Here is a 20,970-nt window from a genome sequence, read left to right as displayed (position 1 = left end):
TACAGGGAGAGAGATGACAATTTCAGCTGCAGAAGGCTTTGGATTAGGGCTACAAGCTTGTTCCCAAGTTAGCTTTCATTCTGGTTCCATCTACCTTACCAAGTTGTCACCTGATACGATTTTCTGCTCTGTGGTTTGGGTTAATGGGGGGTTAAATCTTCTTCAGGAAGCTCAAGGATGGAGAAACATGAGGTCTGTGCCCTGAGGTTGTACTGAGATAGATGGAGCATTGAGGCAGTAGAAAGCCAGCACTTGGAGCTGTTCATTTTGGTGTAGAGAGAATCTCTTCTGTGAATTGTGAGTGCCAACCCAGAATTCTGATTTTGTCTCCTGCGATCTCACGAGGGAGAGATGTTTGGTATGTACCTTCCCTTCACCTGGCTTTCAAAGAAGGGGAATTCTAAGTGAAGGCAAAGTTCAGATTTGCATTCAAAGGTATTTTAAAAGGTTTTATCAAATTTGGTGCCTTTCATCATAAGTCAGAAGTATGTTAAAGACCATTGTTAGGATTTAAGTGTCTGGTGAAATCAATACATGAATGACAGGCTATGTGTGTTAGTAGAAATTTCCTTGGAATGTCAAGTTATTGTACAAGAAACTTCCTGTGGAAAGCAGTATCATTTTCAGAATTAAGAATATTTTTCTTTTAGGAAGATGATTTTTTTGGGGGGGTTATATTCTAGGGTAAGAAACTGCTTAATTTGAATTGTCTGCTTGCACGGATGCGTATCATTTCAAATTCAGCAAGCTCTGAGCTATTCTGTTTTACGTGATACTTGTCAGAAAAACTCAGATCTATACTATGCTGTCAAAACTGCCAGCAAGAGGTGAAATGGCTGAGCTTTCTGAACCAGCTGGGGAGAACTCTGATCTACAAAAGACAACTCTAGTATTATACAGTCTTCTAATAAAATGCAGAGAAAATGGCTCAATACTGACAAGGGCCAAAGCGTTTGCGATTAAGGATCTGTTGTCTCTCTTTCTTACTCATCCTTTTTCAAGATCTCAAGATTTTCTGACTTGCTGTGAAACTTACGGATAAAACATAAAAGAATTGGACCTTAGGCTGGATTTCAGCAGTTTGCAGATGGGATTTGATATTTATGTGTGGAAGATTTCATATATTCTGTATTTTGCATGACTTTGATGGAAAGATGTAATTGTTTCTTTGGGGAAAGTGATCTATATGTTAATGTCTTAAAGCTGGGCATATGCTTTTTGTGTTTTCAGAGTTTTTTTTATTTATGTTGTAAACCTCTTAACATCTTTTTGAACTGTGTCAACATGAACTCATTTGTTTGGTGTTCATGCAACTATCTTTCAGAATTGTACTGTAATGCTTCTCCTTTGCATATATGCATTACTATGTTTATTGGCTTTGATGCTAATTCAGTTAGCAAGTTTTTTTGTGAAAGCTTGCAGAAGAGCATAAATATATCAACTATGGTAGAGAAATTCCTATAAATAAAATGCGGAAAGGTAACAGCAGAGGTGAAAAAGGGTGAAGACAAGGTAGGACTGTGGAGTCTGTCTACATGGGCAGCATCTATATTTACTAGGTAGTTTGTAAATGTAATGTTTCCAGACAGACAAGGAGGAGTGGACATACCCAGATGTTTTCCATGCATGTCACAGAAAGCAGCCATTAAGGTTGCATGCGTGTACTAAAACCAAGACAGCTGGTAAAACACTGAGCTGATAACCAGGAACAAATATTTCTGGCAGCATGGTCAGGAATGGTGACTGCACGTACAGAAGCAAACATTTGTGTATCTTTGAGGAAAGCACTGGTTTAGGAAAATGTAGTTGAGTTACACAAGTTTCAGCCTCATAATTGCCTCGAATTCTGTGTGCTCTTGACCGCTTGATTAATGGCAGATAGGTTGTGTGTGAAATTTGGTATCCAGCCACTTAAAATGCCCAACTTAATTTCAGGACTGAAATGATACCTGTTTGTATTAAAGCTTCTCTCCGCTGTTGGATGACTGACATGCATGAAAAGACCACCTGCTCATATGGCAAGTGCAAGTAAAAGCACAAAGTGTGTGAGGAAGAAGAAATGTTTTTACACTGGTAAAAAGAGGAAGAGGGAAAAAAAAAAAAAAAGTTAAAAGTTATAGGTCAATCCTAACAGTAGGAGACTTTTGCTTCTATTTTAACTTGATTGCATTGAGTGACAGTGTGCGTAACTGATCCAAGAGCTGTTTTTAATACAACGTTGAAGTTTGCATTTGTGAACAAAGGTGGGACTTTCTTCCTAGCCTTATCTTGGGAGAAAAATGTCGTGATTACTGTGGACCATTCCTCACCCACAAGATTGCCCTACCGTGCTAACCACAGTGCTTGACTAGCAACGCTTTAACCCTGGGTTGGGAGAGTGTTGCTTTTTATGCCATCAAAACAGTGAGAAGGTGGTGAAATATATGCCCTTCTGCTTCCCAAATATGCTGGCGGGAACTCCATCCATCAACAGTACCACTGCAGACCTCATAGGAGCCCAGTGACTTTTTCTTTTCAGTATCTAGTGGAGGGTGAAGCTGATCATGTTCCCTGCACAATTGTACATCCTCCCTCTTCCTTACTGACAGTTGGGGTAGTGGTTTTTGTTGGTCTCAAAATGATAAAACGTTTTCTGTAAAATGTTTCAGTGCTTGACCTTGTGTAAATGAAGGTGATGCATTGCATAAAAAGTCTGTCTGAGGCTGAGCATGAATTTCTGTATGCAAAAAGATACCTGAGAAGTTATGATCTAAAATAAATACCTTGACCCTGAAGCCTTATGACCTAGTCAAGTAAAATAGGTTCTAATACTGTTTGTACTTGCCGTTGAGCAGTTACTAACTTGTATTACTAGCAGATCCCAATAAAGAGATTAGACAACTGAATTATGAAACAGCCTATTTTTCAGACACTTGAAGATCAGAGATATGTACTGTATATTGAAAATAATATAAAGGCACATCAAACAAGTATTAAATTATCCTGCTAGCACATGCAGTCTTCCGAAGAACAGGATTTTTTTTTTTTTAAAAAAAAAATCTATAAGCCTTTGCTACCTCATTCTAACATGAATATATTTGAGCCACTGTTCTTTATATCTTGGCTGAAAGGCAGTAGCAGAAGTTTGTTTCCTCACCCATGGTAAGCAGATTATACTATCCCATGTAATTCATTCACCTCGGTGTGCATTTTAAAGCCTTGTACTTCTCATTCTCAATGGGCACAATGATTATTTTGTGTCATATTCCAATTGGCTAAGAATGTCAGTCCGTTCCACTCTACTGTGTTCCAGTTTGTAAGAGCATTTTGATTGATATCGGCATTTTTACAAAGGTACCTTTACTCTTGCCAGAAAAGTTGTGTTTGAAGGGGAGTGGCTGTGCTGCATAGCAGTGCCATTGTTGTCTGTGGGAAATGCTCTTATCGCACATCAGAGGCACTGATGGCTGAGAAACCTGTTTCTGGACTCATTAAAACAAACTACAGGAGCAGAAATACAGTAAATAGTTTTCTACAGCAGTGTGAGTAGGAGCATGTTATAATAAAAAAGGGGTGTCTCGGTGGCAGTTTCGAAATACAGCAGTTATGGTACTTTGTAACTGCTGCAAGCACTGGAGTGGAGCTGGAAGATACAATTTAAATATTTTCATGCAATTCAGCAGATGCAGTTTTGTTCTTTGTAAACAGTATGTAGTTCACGGGTGCCTTTGAGATGGGCCTGAGAAATATTAGGAAATCAGTATGCGTAGCAGTGGAAAGAATAGGTGATTTTTAATAGAAGGTACGGAACTATCTCTGCTTCTCTGTTCACATCACACTAAATAGCTGGTTTTATTTGAAATATATGGTAGAAAGCAGTGTAAGTAGATAAGAGTTTAATGGTAAATTTTTGAGATGAGTTCAGAACAGAGTATCAAGGCTCGTAAATAGACACATTCAGTATCTCATAAGGCATGAAAAACAGGATGGGGTTTTTGGGGGGTTTGTTTGGTCGTTCCCCCCCCCCTCCCCCCCCCAAGAAGCATGTGAAAGAGAGTGGACATCGTTGCTGTAATTACTGCTGCTGTGGTTTCTGAATTTCATGTTTTGGGTTTTTTATTACCAAACAGAAATAGCATTTCTTCACACTCCCCTGCCCCCCCACCTTTTGAGGTATTGCAAATAGGTGGGAATTGGGATTGTGCTGAATAGAGATTCTGGAGCTCTGGGAATTCCATTATGTAAACTAGTTTCAAATCGTGTTTTAAAAGTAAATCAAGTATCCTTGTAGAAATGTTCCATTTGCAGTAGTGTTTGAACCATGACAAATGCAGAAATACATTGCTTTTGTTCCTAATGTATTGTAGAATGAATTGAAAAAATGTTGGTTGGACCACTTTATTAGTATTAAAATAATGCAGGCTGATGTTTGAAATGCTTGTGACTTCCCTTTGTAAGATTGTTTTGCTAATGGTGAATCAATGCCAACAAAACTTTGCTGTCATGAATACTGTAATAGCTCTTCTCTCTTGAGGTGTACTTGATCTAATTTTGCCATAGGTGATGCATATTATTTTCAGTTTTTTTTTATTTTGTATTCTTAATCTGTGAAGTTGCAACCTAACCTGGTATCTGTTCTACTTTTCTTTAAGTCGTGTGATTAAGACAGACATGGAGTTGGAAGTTCTGCGCTACACCAATAAAATCTCCAGTGAAGCTCATAAAGAGGTAATGGATCCTTTACTGTTAATAATTTTTGCTCTTAGTGTAGCAGTGGTACTCAGAAAATGTTCCCAGCAACCCTGAATTGCTTAGTAATAAAATAATGGAAAGGCTGGATAGAAATAAGAGGATAATATCCCTCCTATTACAGCCCAGTAATATACCTTGCATTGTCCTTGAACTCACCGGTGCATTTGTGATGTGTGAGAAATCAAGTGTGGTTTTGGATAAGAGCTGGAGCCTCAGCAGAAGGTGACCTGCTTGCAATCTATCTGTCTTGTATGCACAAATACCTGTATAGTGATGGAGAAAGAAGAGATGAAGAAGATTATTCTTCTGGCCCATGTCAGCAAGTGCAGCTCTGAAGAGTTTAACTAGCAAGTTACTCTCTCCAAATCCTTACAAGCTGAAGGAGTGTTTCCATGCACAGTGGAGGATAGTGCAAGGATTCCTTAGGTTGCTCCTTAGAGATGGGTATGTCCCCCAGTACAATGCTTCATGATGCTATTCTGTTGACATAGTGGTGTGGCAAAGACAAATCCAGGCTCTCAGCAAGGCTACTCGGGTTGGACCTGGCACTGTGCCAGTGGAGTCATATTGCTCTCCTGGTATTGATGACAAAATTAACTTGGGTGTCAATCCTGTAGTCCATATAGCGATGCAGAGATGCCATGAGTTCTGAGTGATGACCAGAGGGAGCTCAGGTAAAAGTGGCCGATGAGGTTACTGACTCAACTATTGTCTTTGATCCTGCTCCTCAGATTTCTGAACTGTGAAGTGTAAAAATATTTTAAAGTGGGTATTGTAAAATTGCAAAGTCTAGGGGTAGTCATTTGCATTCATTCTCCTTGGTCCTTCATCATCCTTGAATAATCGTATCACATCTGAGAGAATTTCTTTTGTAGAGCAGCTGCCTAGAACTTTTATAATACAGAAACAGGCAAAGGAATAAAACTGGTGCACATTCTCAGCAAATCTGAGTACAAAAATCAGACTTGTGGATTGTAAACCAGTGTTAACTGTAGTAGTTTTCTGTTGATTCAGGTTGCAAAGTATGAAAGAGAATCTCTCTTTGCAGTATATTCCAGTTCACAGTTTTGTTTTGATGGTGTTTCATAAAAGTAAAACAAAAGGACTTGCTGCCAAGTTCACCAGAGCTTTCAGAATTAAGCATTGGTATTTTGATGAGCTTCACTTCCTTAGGATATAGTAGTTTAGCAATTAAACTTGCTTTATTGCTGGGGACTGTAGGCATTTATAAAGATTAAAATGAGTTTGATTTCTAATGTGTTTTAAAATGCATCTACTGATGTAAATTTAAATCAAGTACAGATTATATTTTTGTAATAGAGGTTCCTCTGGAGATACTCAGTCGTAAGTCATAAATTTATAAATATGAGATTCCCTCCTGCTATGAATGTCCCATGTTAATATGTATCTTACAGGTAATGAAGGCAGTAAAAGCGGGTATGAAAGAATACGAGATGGAGAGGTAAGAGTTCTTTCAATAATTGTAATAAAAGGGAGAAAGTCTCTTTGTAGTAGGGGTAGAAGCAATAGCTGATGCAAAGCAGTAGCATTGATTCAGTGAGACTGAGAGCTCATTGCTGTTTGAAGACTATTGTAAACATTATTTTATTTATTATTTTGAGGTGGTGCTTCATCAGTTTCAAATGTGTATTTGATGATGGTTGATTATTTTTTGGTGATGGTTTAGTGTAGCATAATTTTCTTCCTGGAGTTTTAGTAATTTACAGAAGCTTTACAAAATAGCTGTTATTATTGTTTGAAGCCATCCAATAAAATGGTGTTTATGGATAAACACTGTCCTTATGCTTGCTATGCTTAGAAGACTGCATGTATGAGTGTTTAAGAACCTTATAAAAGGCTGTGTTCAATTACATTTTGCCTGCAACTACGAGTCGGCATTGCCTGTACTTAGCCTGTACAAGGAGCTCATCTCACAAATGTAATGGATGTTACTACAGCTGTTAAGAAGTCAATAAGAATACAGCATATATCTCTTATGTTGAAGAAAATATGCTGTACAGGCATATATAGGAAGGATTGGCTGCTCCTAACTGATACAGTAGTGATGTGTCTAGATACAAGGAAAACATTGCCTCCTCTTTTAAATCAATATTTACATTAGATCATCAGCAGCCTATCTTACAAAGCATAGCTTTGATCACCAAGTCCATTTATTTTTAGCTTGCATACAGTTTTTTCAATTTTCAAAGTATCTGCATGATGAAGAAATAGAAAATAGCGGTCATATCTCAGTTACTGTTGGTTCTTAACAGTGATTTTTCAAACATTAGTAAGCAGTCTAATTTGGCGCCCAGTGAGGGGAAAATAAAGTGACCTCAATATTTGTCATCAGGATTTCGAGGTAGCTCAAAAAACAGATAATGCCCTTAGAACACATGCAATATGGAAAAACTAATTTTACATTTAAGCAGTTTAAATTTCTACAGACTATAGGCTCATGCCTATAATTTGACAGTGCTTCAAATGGCAGTTAAATATACCACCAGGTAACAGGGGAAAAAAAAAGTATGTTGTATACATTCTCCCATTAACTTTATTAATGAACCTTGTGTTTGTGTTCATTTTACTCACTGCCCATGCTATACATGCTGATAGTGAAATTTTGGCTCTGGAAGTCGATAGTAATCAAAAGTTTCCATAGAGCAGAGTTTGCTGTCAGGTGCTTTTAAATGTCAAGATCTGGCAGTTTGGTTTAAATGTCATGCAACAAATATATATATACACACACGCGCGCGCGCACACACACACACTCTCTTCTGTAAGTCTATGAGGTATATTTCATTTTCACTCCAGGACTTTCATTCTTCTCTGGCTAGCTTCTTCCATACACATCAACCTTTTGAAAAGATTATTTGTGTCTTTCAATTAAAAAAATAAATAAATTAGGCAACTGTCTATTCAACCTATTTAAAATTGCCTTCTGTTCTTCCATATGTCTTGATAGATTACACTTCTTGAAAGAGTTTGAGGTTATTTCACTAATGAAAGAGGTCTTGGCAGACTACCTCTGTAGCGTCTGCCTTGGAGACTATAATTAGAACTTCAGTTTCTGTTGCTGGTGGAATTCATCCCTGCTCCTGCTCCTGTTCCCTTACTGCTTGGGAGAAAAGGGTCCTAAAAATGTAAACCTGTCATTTCCACACCATTCTGGCAAGAAATGTGTACTTGAAATGTTTATAAATGCAGTTAGAAAGCAGTCTAGGAAATCTCTACTCTGTGTGCAGATAAACCCATTAATGTAGTCTAAGAAGGGAAATTTCAAAGACTTAAAAATAGGTAACATCCAAAGCCAGACGATTTTCATTGAAATAGTAGAGTTTTTTAATTTTTTTGTTGTTGTTGTTGTCAACAGGCTAGATAGCTTGCATTTTGCAGCTTTGGTACATCTGAAATCTAAAGGTGCAGAGAATTTTCAGTCTGTATATGTTTCTCAAAAGTATTCACACTTGTATTTAAGAGATCAATTATAAGTTAATAAAGTTTTTCATTTTATGATGTTTCTAGGGCTTCTACTCCCTTTGTGAAAGCTTTCTGAATTGTGTGGCCCTCTTCCCCAGATGTATTTGCAGTTCTCACTGATGGCTGTGAAATTGTAAATTTTTGAAATGAATATAGATATCTCTTGAAACGTGGCCAATAAACCCCCCTTCATATTGCTTTACTTCATTCTTTGACACTGTGGAGTATAGCATGTGAGGTTTGGGGTAGAAAGCTGGTCTGACTGTCTGCTAGGAAGAATAATGCCAGAGATCTCAAAACCAATTAAAATTTTCCATTACTACATGTAAGACCTAAGTGTTGCCTTTTCATTGTTCATTCAGTTAAGCAGCCTTCCTACAAAAACCAAGTCATTTTACTTCTATTGTATCATACAGCAAGAACATGTTAAATTACTCGAGGAAATGTATCTAACAGAAAACAATATGTAAAGCTAGTTATATTTCTAAGATTGGGATTATTCTCTGATAACTAATTTGAAGGAAATTAAGTAAATTATGGAGAAATCTATAGATAAGATAATATCTTTTTTCTTGAGGGTTGAAAGCTAGCTTTGGAAATATGCTGGAACTATTCTTTATGATCAAGGTCCCTGGTAAATGATTTTGAACCAGTAATGAATTAGTGAGATATATAAAAAATGAATGCATTTAACTGTAAGTCCAATCAGCCCTGGCTTATTTTTTTTGGTTTGATGTTATTTAACTTCAATATGTGGTTGGTTGACTTTAAGGAGACAGCCAAGGCAATTATCTACAAACAGTAGTTCACAGCATGCGTAATTGCGTATAAAGTCATTTTGGTAGGTCAGATTCTGGATTTTCTCTGAAGTAGTTTGTTTAGTATTTGTGCTTGTCTCATGTTTAATTAATCTTCTTTAATTAAAGGCTTTTAATTATGAAACTGCTCTTTAGTGAATATATTGTTAAAATACAGCAAAATGATAAAATCTCTTCAGCTGGAGAACTATGTGGAAAAAAATCTGTGATTTCAGCTAAGTTGTTTTATGTGTATATATATAAACAAAAATATTTTGTGTATATATCTCTATATATACACATACACCCTGAAAGTACTAATTAGGACCTACAGTCATCTGTTTCAGGATGCTCTAAAGTGCTGGAAATACCTTCTCTAAATCAGTGCTTATCAGTTTCTAGAGTGTTGCCTATTCATCTGCTTAGTATTTACCAAACGAAGTTTTGAATCTTCTGTGCATATTCTCATTTGTTCCCTTTTTTATTGAACAGAACAATTTTAAGATCGGGATGGCTTCTTGGGATTGTTGATTTGATTGGGGGATGGTGTGAAAGTGTATGCTGTAGCAACAGAAGAGGAACTTGCTACATACACTGTATTGGACATGTAGCTATTGTATGCATTGCCCATTTTTGTGGGGTTTTATCCTGTTCTTAATAGCACTGAAGACCCTGTGATAGGATTCTGTGCAGAGTCCTGAAATCATTACATGATAATGTAGTCATCATTGCCTTCATGATGGTGGGCAGCACTAAGCCAGGCCTAAATGCTTATTCCCTTGCCCAAAATCTCCCTAGATTATTTGACTATCTCTGAACCCTCTCCAGCTGCTGAACGCAGGAGCACTTTAGTCTTACCGTGCAAATTACTGAGTCCAGTACCTAGGATCCAAAAACTTGGGTCCTGATCCTGTAGAGTAGGGTCTTTTAAACCAAAGGAGCAATTAGCTAGTGTAAAGGGCAGGTAGCGTGATGTGCAGTGTTAGAGGTGGGTAGCAGTACTTTGCATTGTTTCCATCAGTGAAAGCAGCAAAGTAAGAAAAACCTGACCATACCTGTTCAGAGGGTGTGTGATCCTGTAGCTCTTGGGCACTGCTGAGGCACTGTTGGTTTTATTATTGGCTTGCTAAGGGAAGCCACTTCATCTCTGCATGTCTGCTTTCCTCTCTGTAGGGTTTGCCTGCATTTCCTTCTTACGACTTTAAATGCTTTGGTGCTAAGGCTGGTACAAGTGATGGAGGGCAATATATGTTCCATACGATCTCACAGCAGCTGGTTACCACCGGTCAGCTGGAGAGCTTCCTGGGTGTGACACTGGTTCTCCAGATGTGGTTGTAGAGGGGGGAGCTGGAGTTTATTCAGAACATGTGCCAGCCAGGTCAAGAGCTTGTTGCCCAACTGTACAGATGTCCCCTCTGTATATAGTGCAGTGGATCTTTTGGTCTGTGCAACCATACAAATAATTGTGGTGATCTTGTGGTAGTTAGTACTAAACTTAAACTTCACTCTGCTGTAACAGCAACATTTTAAAGAATAAAATGGCAAGGCGGCAACTAGAGAGGTTTTTCCTTCTTGGATTACAATGCTTACAGACTATTTTTACACCCTGCCTCTCTTACCAGCCAAGGCTGATACGAGTTCTTTATCCCTATTCTTTTCAGTGCTGTCCCTGATTCCAAAGCAGAGCTTAGACTCCGAGATGAGTTGCTGTCATATCTGTCAATGTTAAATTTCACTATCTATGGAAGTCTGAGAGTGCTCTCATGGATTATGGCTCTCATCTTTCATTTATCTCTCCTCTGCTCCAGTGGAACAAACTGAAAATAAAACATGTATGTTATTTCACTAGGAAAGAGAAAATAGCCAGAATAATTTTATTTTCCCCTGGGTATTTCCTTTTTGTGAAATGCTGATTATTTTAGCTAAGCAGGATTTGCCACCATCTCCTGATAGATTTTGCTCTTCGAATGTTCTTGAGAAAGTCACTGATTTCTGCAGCAAATAATCTTTAAAAATATTTCTATTTTTTTCATGATCCAGTTTTTGTATTTAGAATTTCAGCTCAAGCGTAGCCTTTGTAAGTCCTTTGCATAAGTGTGTGTGGGTAATAAACAAGAACGCCCATTGCAGCTGACAAAAATACACGGGTGAATTCTTCACAGTTGCTTTTTGACATGGGAATAGTGTTGAATTGTGCCATGACCCTCACTGGTATTTGTGTATAAGATTTATTTTTATTAAGCAAGAGACCAGCACTCCATTAATCTCAAGCAGCATGTTAGTCTGCTCAGTTACTGAAATGTGATTTTCTTTTCCTTTAATTATTTTTTTAAACAGTTGGTAGCATTGTGTAGCCTGAAGATGGCTTGTTTCCCAAAGCTGCCTCACAATTAGAGATGATGAGTTTTTTTAAATGTAGGTTACTGCTATCAAAAAGCTGGATTTAGAACTTGAAAATACATGAAAAACATCTGAAGGAGAGGAGGAAGATGGTCTTTCCCCGTGTTTTTTAAAAAAAAAAGAAAAAAATCCACTCATTTTTACTTTGTTTCTGAACGCCTGTGTGATGGGACTGGTGTATGTGTCTGCCTGCTGTCTGGGCAGCGTTTTGGTACTAAGGCAATCCTGTACCCAATATTATTTGTTTGCCTTTATATCTATTCTAGTAGAAGGGTCGAAGGAAGAAATGGATCAGCAGCAATTTCTGGTTTTAGCAAAATGTCTGGACTGGCTGGGCGTCGGTCGGTGGGTGGTGAGCGGTTGCATCACTTGTTTTTCCTGGGTTTTGTTTCTCTCTCTCTCGTTGTTCTCCTTTTCATTACAATTTTTGTTAATGTTACTATTACTATTATTACTTTATTTCAATTATTAAGCTGTTCTTATCTCAACCCATGAGCTTTCTTACTTTTGCCCTTCTGATTGTCTCTCCCATCCCACCAGGGGTGAGTGAGCGGCTGTGTGGTGCTTGGTTGCCAGCAGGGGCTGAACTGCAATGCACTGCACGGCAGCCCAGGAGCTTCTGTTTGAGATCGTCCTGGCACTGGCAGGGAAGCAACTAGCTGAGCCGGTGGTTTCGTACCCGCTCCCGGGGAGCGCCTGGTAGGAGACAGAAGCTCGGTGTCACCCACAACTTCCTAAAAACAGTGGTACAAAATGACTTACAACAGTCCAGGGCCAGGTAGGCTGCTTAGTGCAGCTCTGGCAGCAGATGCTGGGTAGCTGCTGATTGCTTAGGTTGAGCAAGCCACAGAATCTCAGGTGTCCAGTGCCCAGAGGGAAGTCAGATATAATATCTTTGCTGGGAAGAGCAACTGGATTGAGAGAGATACTTCCTGCAGCCTTCCCTTCCTGCCTGCCTTCCCCCAGGTACAGCTGGTCCTTTGATGTTTTAAATTAGGCTGTCTCTGCTGGATTTCCTAATCCAGCTGAATTACGCTTGTAAATAGTCTTAAAATGAATCTGAATTTTAAAATTGGTTTAGAAAACCCCTGAGCATTGTTCCTCTTCTGTGACACACAGAGGCACAAATACATGTGTACACGCACTCAACTCAGCAGAAGTGGGGATGAGGAGTACCTCCTGAACATGGAGACCTCCTGTCTCAGCACCTCACCTGCTTTAGAAGTGCTTCTCTGTGGTAAATCCACTTTGAGAGGTTCCAGCTGCCCCAGGCCTTGCAAACATGTACCCATTTCCAGTCACCCCGCTCTCCCCGCCTCCCCAGCTGAGAGGAGAAATGTGGGGGGAGAAACCTCCTGGGGAGGGGAACATGGAGTCACTGGAACCTCTGAGACCCAATTTGCCTGAACTGCTGCTCTGTGTGATCATAGTGGTTGGTGGTGGACACCATTAAGCGCTGGGAGGGAGCAGAGCAGTTTCAGTATCTTACCAGTAACCTCTCAGCATTTTCCCTTTGCAGGAGGTCCCGTGGTAAGCTTGTATGTTCTCTTTTTTGGTAGAGGACAGCTTGGTTCACCTCCTGGGTGTCACTTTAATTAGGTCTTTGTGTAGAAGAGTGCTGTTTAATTGCACAGGTCTCTTTTGTGACTTGTGATAGAAGCTCCACATAATTGGGTTTTATCTTCCAAAAAAAAAAAAAAAATTGTGAAATCGGACCGTGTGAGAACTTTAAAATAAACCCCTCTATCAGCCTGCAGATATCAAAGAACAATTACTGTGCTGGTATTAGAAAATGGTTCCCTTCAGCAAGAGAGCTGTGGAAGGATGTATGCAACGTGTGTGTGTACAGAACTGGGCTTGCTTGCATAGCAAAATATACCCCAATTTTAAATGCTGTGTCATTGTATGTCCTTACAGGGTTGTTAATCTAGTTAGTGCTGTGATAATTTGTAATTACCCTTTTATTATGTTTTTGGAAATCAAAAGGTAGTCACAATTTTTATTTAAATTTTGAATCTGATTGAAAATTACAAGCAATATTAATTTCTGTGGGTGTTTTGTAGAGTGAGTATTATGTATATTAAGGGAAGAACAAGCTTTCTTCTCAAATTAGCAATGATCTCAGTTTTTACTGAATCTAGCGTGGCATTGAGAGAGTGAACTAATTAGCATTACTAATGACAAGCTAAGATTGGAGGTACGTGAAATGGAACTCATCATAAAAGACAGCAGGCTGAACTGATTATTATTTGCTGTGGATTTTGTTCATGCTTGTTCAGACAAGTCAAAAGTAAAGATTCTACCATATGTGAGGCTTTATCTGCATTGTGAGCTTTAGTTCAATAATTTTTGCTAATCACTGTCGAAGCAGAGAGATCAGAATTTTGTGTTTGTTGGCCCTCATCTTTTGATAACCAGAATTGCTACGTGATCATGCTCAGAGACTAGAAGCCCAACTTGAAGGAAATGCATAGAATACCAGGACTGTCCATTAATAACATGATGTTGCACAGTGACCTTCTGAAAATCAAAACCATTTTATACAGATGAAAAGAAAATGAGCAGATTCTGTTAGTTGCTGCTGGCATGCCCCCTGTGTGAATTCTTGTCCAAATTGGTTCTTAGAGCATCCTCATCACTGTATTGTGCAAGTGCAGCCTTCCAGCTTATTAAGCAGCATTTCTAACATCTGTCCTGATGATTCTTTTGTTTGTTTGTTTGTTTTTGTTTGGTTTTCTGTTGTTGCATCATCTCTCTAGGGGAAGAATTGTGCAGAACTGTGTATTATTTTGGCAAGTGGTAGGTTTTTTTAGTATACCCATTTTCAGCTGTATTGAAAAACACAAGGTCAGGATTATAATTACAGGATGACATGTGATAGTCTTTTTTAGTTTGGTTCTCCATGCAGGGGAGCTTGGTTTCATTTGCAGAATGTTGTGTTCCTCTCAAGTGTGGTAATTTTTCTGACCTAGGTCTTGGGGTTTTAAGTGTTGTTCGGAGATGGTAGGCTTAGGTCACTTGATGCTTATTAAGGTCTGAGATTACAAACAATAATTGAAAAAATACATGTATGGGAAGCCAATGAAGGCAGCAAAGGAAAGCTGCAGGTGGTTGCCTGTAGTGAGAGATGCAAGAGTACTGGAGTTTGCTTAGCGCTGAAATCTCTGTGCCTAACTATGCTGCATTTCTGCTGTCCGAGCAGTGCTGAAGGCGGCATGGGTAACTACGGTTGAGTCACATAGCGGGGCAGAATAGAGTTGAATTGGCAGGCAGAAGTGATGGAAGATGAACTAAAGTGAAACTTCGGATTGGGGAGGAACCTGACTCATGTTAGACAGTAGAGGTGATGTTTCTGCTAAAAGGAATTTGCTCCTCTTGAGAACTCCTCAAAACCCAACATTATTTCTGGGTTACTTGGATTTTGCTTTCAACAGCTCTTCCTGAGTAGATCAAATTGAGCCTTGAGGCAGTCTTGGGAAGTGAGGGATACGAAGAGCTTTGCTGAGAACTGACTCTGTGTCTTCTGATTCATCTACTGAAACCTGTGTATTTAAAAGAATCAATGAGATATGTGGTATTTGAAGGCTCCACAAGTTAATCTATTAGTATAAGGTGTAGTTGCCATCACTTCTTACTTGGTACAACCCTCTTGTAAAATGTCATATCTTTCACAAATATTGGACTGCATTTCTGCTGCTTTCTTATTTCAGAGTGAACCTGCTGTGTCCTCGTTGTCAGCACTGAATGGCAGAGGTGGGCGGGCATTCTTATGGCCCTGGTAGCAGATAATTTGTAAAAATTGTGTGAAGTTGTTTGGGTGCAAGGTGCACCTAAAAGTTGTAAATGTTAGGATTGTGTGAAGTTTAGGATGTTAGATGTGATTTATTAATAGTCTTTTGCCAGTATAATCTCTAGATTTGCTCTGTAATGGAAGGTTTGACACTGGGTATAATACATTAGATAGGGTCAACTCTCCAGGATAATTTTTTTCTTTATTGTGTGTTTGAAGGAGAAGAACAACATGTCTGTGACTAATGTGTTGTTTGGGTTGGAAATGGCAACAGCATTCAGGAGCTGGCTTCCCAATCCTGCAAGATTTCGGGACATTTCAGAGATGTTTGCGTTGAGGGAGGAGTCATCTGGTTTTGATCAGAAATATATCTTTGTGAGAAGGAAGTCAGTGTCGTACGACAAGAAACGATTTAACTGAGGAACATCTGTTAATTTAACATTAACGGAAACGCTGTTTCTGTTGTTGTTGCAGATGGAAGAGGCTTGTGCCCATAAGACCTTCCTAGGGGGTCTAGAATTTGTTTGGGTCTGGTGAGCTTGTTGGTTATTTGGGGACAGTGGAGCAAGGAGGTCTCTGTTACTTAAAAGAGTGCCTGAATGGGTGTTGTAACTTCTTTCTGATAGTTTTCTGTATTACTTTGTGCTTCATTTTCATATTGGTTCTAGCAGTTGGAATCAGTGTAGTGATTTTACCAGCTACGATAGGCCCTTGGAGCTAGATTTGGCATCTTTAGGAAGATTGCTAAACTGCTGCTCTCTGGGCCCCTAGTGCAGTTTAGAATAAGCATTGAGAATTAATCCATTCATACATTTCAGCCCATCAGTCTGCATTAACCTCTGATTTCCACTGTTGGTGTTTGGTCTTTCTGCCCTTCTCTTCAGCCAGTTCAAGTGCTGGAAACCAGCCTGAGCTCTGTGAAAAAGGAGCAGCACTTGCAGAGGTGGTGTGTGGATGCTTGAGGCCAGTGAATGCATCAGCGGGACCCTGTGGAACGGGGTGCGACTTGTTTGCAAATGAGCCTGGGGACAGGCAGATTTTGTGACCTGCCTCCAGAGCACCTATGTAGTCATTTGTTTGGCCCCTGCATTAAGACAGGAGTATTGAAATGTTCCCAGGAATTGGAGAAGGTGTCATGGGTAGACTTAGGTGCAAAATGTGCCTGCATCTTCCTGAACTGGATGGAGTCCTGCTTCCTCAGCTTCCTTTTCCAGAAAAACTCTGACTTCTGCAGCTGCCTAAACCTGGTTCAGACATTGTCATCACAAATTGAGTGTTATAATCTTCTATTATCCTTAAGGCCGTAGGTTTACATATCCCATATGACAAATTACTGCATTATTCTCTAAGAATAGTTCAAGTATGCAAAAAAGTATTGAGGGCAAATTAAGCTCTATGTTGGGACCCCAACCGCCTTCTAACCTAAGCCCTTACTGCACTTCTGCTTACTCTGTGTTGTTGAACAGAAGTTCAAGCTTCAAATATTCAATTTGAAACTATGCTATGTGGGTGGCTGTGTATTTGCTAAGAAGCATAACTGAAGATGAAAGTTTAATTATTTCTTCAAGGCAAATCCTCTCTCCCATGGACTTAAACTTGCATAAAAAAATGAAAATTCATAAGGAGTGTAAAAATTGGCTAAAATTAAAAACCATTTATTTTTACCCTATTTAGTCTTCTGAATAATAAAATTTCCCCATGGGTTTTTGGAACATATGTGGAATAATTACACAGTAGAAGTGGTGCTTTAGTTCAGCTTCTAGAGCTAGGGCAAACATTGTGATTATGCTGCAAGCTTAAGTCTAGGTTTTATAGAAAATCTCATTCAAGGCTCTGTTGCCGTCAAGTGCAAAAAAGTGTGACCCATGGATTGGTCCCTGTGGGAGCAATTATTCTTTGCAGAGATTTTTTTTTCCAGCACTGAATATTACAAATGTCAGAAAAAAGTTTAACCCTCAGTACCTCTAAAAGAATATTTCCATACCTGCTGGCAAGAATATAAATTTTTAGCTTGTATTTGCAAGCATTTTGTGTTTAAGCCAGGATTTTTTTTCAAAACTTGTCTTTATAAACAACTCAAAAGTAACAATGCTGTCTTTTAGTTATACTCTGTATGCCTTGGTGAAGACAAAACAGGGGCTGAAGCTGCCTGATGCTGCTTAATGCAGTGCTGTGCCCAAGCCTCTTGTGATGGGATTCTTGCACGTTGAGTGCAGTGTGAACTGATGATTAAAACCTCTTGTCTACCTGTAGCAGAGGGGGGAGAATGCGGAGTGAGCATGGGGTTGCTTAGGAACACGGGTTATCATCTGATATTCAGTATGCATGAGTGAAATGTTTTGGTGAACAAGAATAGTATGTTCATCTTCCAGCCATCGGTCTGTGGAAGGCAGTGGGTAGTATCTGGGGTAAAAATCCCAGGAGCTGATGCTTGCCTTCAGGGGAATCTTCTTCCTTTTGAAGAGATGCAACGTGTGCGTTTTGACTTCCTGAATTCTAGTGTTTGTTTGTTTAAGTCTTATCAATCAAAGCATATGCATTATTCCTAGCAGAAATTAAAATAATATTTGTCTATTACTTAAAATAGCAGATCCAAACTCAGCAGATTTCCTGCTCCCACCTCTCTCTATTTTCTCATGTATCTTCTTCAGTGTTGAGCACGGTTTGGTCATTAAGTGTGATAAAACTGTGATGACACAGGTAGAACTTGCATCATGTGTTGAAAGGCTTTTGCAAAGTGAAAGTAGTCGTGAGATGCGAAGAGGGATGTTACGCTACCTATCTCTGAAGCTCTGGTCTGAGAGGCAAGCACCTTTCTCTCACCATAATACTGCACTGAGGCAGAAAGACAAATTGGTCCTAAATATACTAACCCTATGACAGGAAGGGTCACCTTCATTTGCACCTTTTTCTTCAGTTGGTGATTTGTATTTATGACATCATTTGGTACTTTTCTAAATTTAAAATATTGATGATACTCAAAGTAGTCTTGGGCAACATTAAGAGAAGAGCTTCTGGTTTTGAGAAATGAAGAGAGGACCTTGCAAGTAAAAAATGGATAACTTTTTTCTGCTGGGCTCATGCTAAAGGATTCATTTGTGTGGGCAGACACCAGTGACATCTTATTGTGTAGAACTTCCAGTGAAATTTGTCGATTTTTTTTTTTTTTTTGAGGAAAGGTGTGTTAGGTTTTGCTTCAGTTAAGCTTAGCACGCATAATTTTATGAAGAAGTAATTTTAAAAGATTTTGTGAGGCCTTTCAGCAGTTGAAAAGTTTATTCCAAAATATTATGACAAACATCTAAAAGTTTATTCCAAAATATTATGTGGAAATGCACTGCCCTGAGGCTGTGTACCATGTTATGGAGCTCAGGTGAGATGGCTACTTCTTATGTGGAGCTCCATAACCTCCTATAGGTTATCCCGCTTGCACTACACAAAATGCGCTGCTTCTCTGCAGGCACCCTGGCTGCAGCTACGTCTGTGGGAATGATCCCTGTGTGTTATTTTTAGCTAAATTACTTTGCTCTTTGCCAGGTGTAATCATTCCTTCAATGTTCACTCCATACATTTTATCTTGCTCCACTTTCCCCTCTTGTTTGGTGAGGTGATGCAGAGGGGAAGGGTAGGGTTGTGCCCTTTGCTGCTGCTGCTTTGATTCTTTAAAGACAGCTTGGGAAAATCAATGGGTGTAAGCATGTGGAGGTGGAGACTATTCAAGTGTTTTATTTTTGAATGTGCGAGACAAAGGTTGTGTATTATGGGTTTGTACTGGGCCAGGTTGCTTGGCCGTGGTTGGTGGGGCTGAGTGGGGAGCACGTAGGGTACTCGTGGGTCCGGTTCAAGTATGGGGTCCTGCTACTCCATGCCAGCCAGTGCTCTGCACCAAGTTCATCTTGACGGTCTGCTGGTGGCCTCACATTGATTCTCAACACCCGAGCAGGGTGTGGGGCTCCAGGCTTCCAACTTACAGCTACAAATCATGGCAAATCACAGCTGTCGCCATTGTCACTTGAAATCAATGCCATATCATTACCAAGTGCCACTCATCTTCCTTCACTGCTTCCACACCTGCTGATTAGCCCTCTGCTACCATCCTCGCCACGCAAGTCCCCAGGCCCCAGAGATATGCTCAAACTCCTACAGGTACCTTCTCTTGCATCCAACCAGGGCTGCTGCTGCCCAGCCCTCACCACAGCTGCTAGGGCTTGTGCAGTGGCAGGTGGGGGTGCTGGTGGGGACCTGTTGTTCATAGCCGTGTGCACTGTTTGTACTAAAACACGAGGCACAGCGCTTCTCAAAGCTGGTAGTGATGAAAACTTGGCTTAAAGTATTTGCTTTTATCTAGAAAGAACCTGAGTGAAGAACTGAGTGCTGTTGCCTGCTGAAGGACTGGAAAAGAGAAGTGGCTTGTTTGAGCAATGCCCTCCAGCAACACTGGAAAGAAGAGGCTTGATCTTTCCTGGTATTTCAGAGATTAAAAAAACCCAGAAAAGGAAACTTTATATGCCATCTTTCATACATCAGGAAGAAACTTAGAAGCTGACAGGGATGAGCAGAAAGCATATGTCTTTTTTATTTTTCCTTGCTGGGAGATAACTTTTACAGTGGTAACAGTAGTTTTAAATCTTCATTTTCTGGGGGGAAAAAAAAAAAAAGCATTACTTCCTTTATTTTTCAGATGGAGCGTAGGCAATCACAGCTGGACATGTTGATCTACACCAGTAGACCGTGCACTCCATTTTCTTTAACTCTGAGTCACTCCTGGCTGGTTTTACATATATTTTTCTTTTTTCAACCTGAACAAGTATTTTGAATCCATGAATCATTTATCTTGGTGGTTCTCTTTAGAACTGGAAGCAGGTGGAAATTCATCAAGCTGCTGAAAAGGGATCTGGGAAAAAATGCGTTATCAGCTGCCATGATAGGTAGCGTGCTTGTAGACATTGCCGGTGGCCTCGAGATCAAACGGGAGAGAAATAGCTTCACAGTAAGAGCCCAGGAAATTCTAACTAGGTAATGAGTAGTGGTTTGCTTTTGATTTACAGCATGGCTTTACAATCAATCTATAAAGCTTTGAAGAGAAAAAAATAAACCTCTAAGGGAAAGGGAAGGGCCATACAATTAGTTGTTACTGTCTGCTTACTTGTCTTCTCTAACTCCAAGAGTGTGTGCCAAAAATGGATGATAGTGTGCAAAAATCTCAACTATTGGCCAGTTCCTTTGTAGATTCAAGCTGAGATATGGTTCACATCATGCGGTTCTTGGAGAATATTCAGTTTTATCTTAGCTATAGATTATGTGTAGATGGGTGTAGTTGGATGAATTTGACAAGGGTTGCATGTGTGATGTAACTTTCAGCTCTTGTATATCAAATTCTTGCTCTGATCTCATTTTCTTTCATCTCCAGTATGTGTCTTTCATTAAAGAATTGGATGGTGAAGTGGATGTGATAGCTTGCAGAATATTTCAGAACCACATGTGGCAGTATTTTTTTTACTCAAGTAAATCACTACAGTTCAGAAAACTTACTCAGGAATATTGCACTGGAATTTGGATTTAGAAATGCAGTTTGTAATTGTCAAGACACCATTTGCTCAGTCGTTAATTTTCTTGAAGTTGACACTTGAGTTGAAAGACTAATAGCTGCCTTGGTGCATTGCTCAATTTTAAATCTAATCTGTTACAGAGTTTGGGTCTACTGCTACTGTGGATGTAGTTTGTCATTTTTATAGCCAGGGGGGCAATACTATTGTTTGGGGACCTGGGGGT

At 39.5% G+C, this 20,970-nt stretch overlaps 1 protein-coding gene across 3 annotated transcripts in view; it reads left to right on the top strand.

Moving 5' to 3' along the window:
* Window positions 1-20,970, top strand: part of PEPD (peptidase D) — a 146,091-nt gene that overhangs the window by 38,597 nt on the left and 86,524 nt on the right. For 2 of the 3 annotated variants that reach the window (XM_075715239.1, XM_075715241.1), the window contains 2 exons: window positions 4,632-4,707; window positions 6,147-6,193. The exons of the other annotated variant lie outside the window; for it this stretch is intronic. In XM_075715239.1, coding sequence (XP_075571354.1) covers window positions 4,632-4,707; window positions 6,147-6,193 — 123 coding nt within the window. The remainder of the gene's footprint in view (window positions 1-4,631; window positions 4,708-6,146; window positions 6,194-20,970) is intronic. 3 annotated transcript variants of the gene reach the window in all.

This window comes from Pelecanus crispus, chromosome 8, assembly GCF_030463565.1.
Source record: "Pelecanus crispus isolate bPelCri1 chromosome 8, bPelCri1.pri, whole genome shotgun sequence".
NCBI classification, from domain to species: Eukaryota; Metazoa; Chordata; class Aves; order Pelecaniformes; family Pelecanidae; genus Pelecanus; species Pelecanus crispus.
This window is presented reverse-complemented; position numbering and strand designations above follow the sequence as displayed.